This window comes from Priapulus caudatus, unplaced genomic scaffold, assembly GCF_000485595.1.
Source record: "Priapulus caudatus unplaced genomic scaffold, Priapulus_caudatus-5.0.1 Scaffold9495, whole genome shotgun sequence".
Classification (NCBI taxonomy): domain Eukaryota; kingdom Metazoa; phylum Priapulida; class Priapulimorpha; order Priapulimorphida; family Priapulidae; genus Priapulus; species Priapulus caudatus.
Window position 1 is genome coordinate 1 of NW_014586556.1, and position 2,296 is coordinate 2,296.

A 2,296-nucleotide genomic window follows, 5' to 3' on the forward strand; every position below is an offset into this window, starting at 1 on the left:
TGGTCGGAGGAGGAGAGAGATGAGAGAGAGAGCGAGCGTGGAGGATGGCGAGTGAGAGGAGACGGGAGGAAGAGGGAGGAGAGGAGAGAGAAGAGGAGGGAGAGAGAGAGAAAAGCGACTGGAGAGTGGGAGAAGTGGGGAGTGATGACGAGAGAGAGAGAGAGGATCGAGGGAGAGAGAGGAGAGAGAGAGAAGAGAGAGAAGAGAGAGAGAGAGAAGAGAGCGGAATGAGAGGAACGGATGAAAGGATTAGGGACAGCAAGCAATGCATATATCTGCATATTTACGGCAAATCAGCAGATCCCCGTCCGTTGCTGCAATCAGTGTGTGTGTGCGGAGGCGTGTACGCAAGTTCGCGCGATCACTGTGTGAAGTGGATGTCCGCGGATGCGGTTGCTTGATCGCGCGACTGCGTACAAGCATTGATTGCCGCAAGGGAGCTTGCTGATTGCGTAAATTTACAATACTATCAGAGTACATAATATAATTATCTCTATTATGTACTCTTGAATATATGCACTGCTGCCGTCTATCCGTTCATCGTCCTCTTTCGACTCTCTCTCTTCTCTTGCTTCATCTCTTCTTCTCTCTCCTTCTCCTCTGCTCTCTCTCTTCTCTCTCTCTTTCTCTCTCTTCTTTGTCTCTCTCTCTCTCTCTCGCTCTCGCTCTCTCTCTCTCTCTCATCTCTCTCTCTCTCTCTCTCTCCGTCTCTTCTCTCTCTCTCTCTCTCTCTCTCTTCTCTCTCTCTCTACTCTGTACAACACACACGCACAGCTCTCTCTCTCACACACACACACACACACACACCCTAGCTCTCTCTCTCTCCTCTCTGCTCACGCATACATACACACATACACATTCCCTCTCTCTCTCTCGTCTCTCTCTCTTCTCTCTCACGCACACGACACACACACACTCGGCAATCAGCAGAGCGTCCCGTTTGCCCGCAATTCATGCGTGACGTGTTCGCGAAGATCACTGTGTGAGATAGATGCCTGACGCGTTAGCCTCAGCGGGGCTCCTCGTCCGGAACCGCGTTCGCGCAGCCACGGCGCTTTTTTTATACTAGACTAGTAGTACACCCCCTCTTTAAAAAATCCCATGGCGGAACCCAAGGGAAAGACTTCCCCACGCGGGAAGTCCCAAAATAATTCCAATATCCAGTTTTGCGATAAGAAACTCCCAATAACAGTTACTAATTAAAGCGATACCATAGCATTCCAAGCTATCCTTGATCCAATAATAAGGTTAATGATGTTATTGTTTGGTGTTTTTATAGCATTGCGTGGACACTATTTAGGATAGCGGAATGTCTGATTCTAGAAAAAAACCCATAATTTCAATTAAAGTTAAAACATTTTCATATTTCATCGGTTAAAACACAATACATACCCAAGTTTTTAATGTAATAAAGCCAACACCCAATCAGGCGAAGAAAACTTAATATCCAAAATGTAATGTAGAACTTAGTAATGAAAAGGGACAGGGTAGCTCGGTTTCCACCACAATGGGTCAGTGACCTATGAGTCGCTGACCGTGTCTAGTTAGCTGTAGAACTACAGTCGTCCTGTGCTCCGCCACGACCTGTGGCCTGTGGCGGAGCGCAGAGCTAGGGTGTATTAAAACCGATGTTCAGTGAGTGTACTATATTATCAATATCAGTTAAATAATCTACACACTTGATAACATTCTTACTTTGTTCATGCTTCGTTCTAGGTCGCTTTTGTCCACGTCCTTCTTGCTCCTGTTTCTTGCATATATCACAATTTAAACTGTCGTGTGGGCTGTACGTTTTGATATCAAATGTAGTCGCCACGCTGCTACCACCAGCACGTTTTATGTAGCGCAGTTTTAGCCTGCATTTTTCACAGACAGATTTCGGGTGAGTAGCTTCATCATCCAAACTTACATCAATAGCAAATGAAGTTTGGAGTATATCAGCATATTCCTCAACTTTTTTCCAGACACGCTTCTCTCTTGTAGCCTTTTTCACGTGGCACAGTCGACAAATCTTTGCCAGATTCTGAATGTGATTGTCAATCTCACTCATTTTGCATAGTCACATTCACAACGTCTGTGTATAAGATACTGCACTGCTGGTTCAGCACGCGTAAAAGTGCTTATGCGATTTTCCTACACTCCACGTATGCTGTTATCAACTCTTCCACCATGCACGCGTCTCGTACACACTTGTTGTACACTGCGCTAGTTAGAACAGCAACGCAGAGAGAGAGAGAGAGTGAGAGAGTGATGATGATGATTAGCACATGCTAGATATGAGAGATAACAAGAACAC

The 2,296-nt window shown here is 45.8% G+C and overlaps 1 protein-coding gene across 1 annotated transcript; it reads right to left on the reverse strand.

Moving 5' to 3' along the window:
* Positions 1-1,695: 1,695 nt before the first annotated feature.
* LOC106820284 (V(D)J recombination-activating protein 1-like) lies at positions 1,696-2,050 on the reverse strand (the record flags this gene model as incomplete). The annotated part of the gene is made up of 1 exon (XM_014824805.1): positions 1,696-2,050. A coding segment is annotated over exon 1 (355 nt), but the record flags the coding sequence as incomplete, so codon positions are not given.
* Between the last annotated feature and the right edge of the window lie 246 nt (positions 2,051-2,296).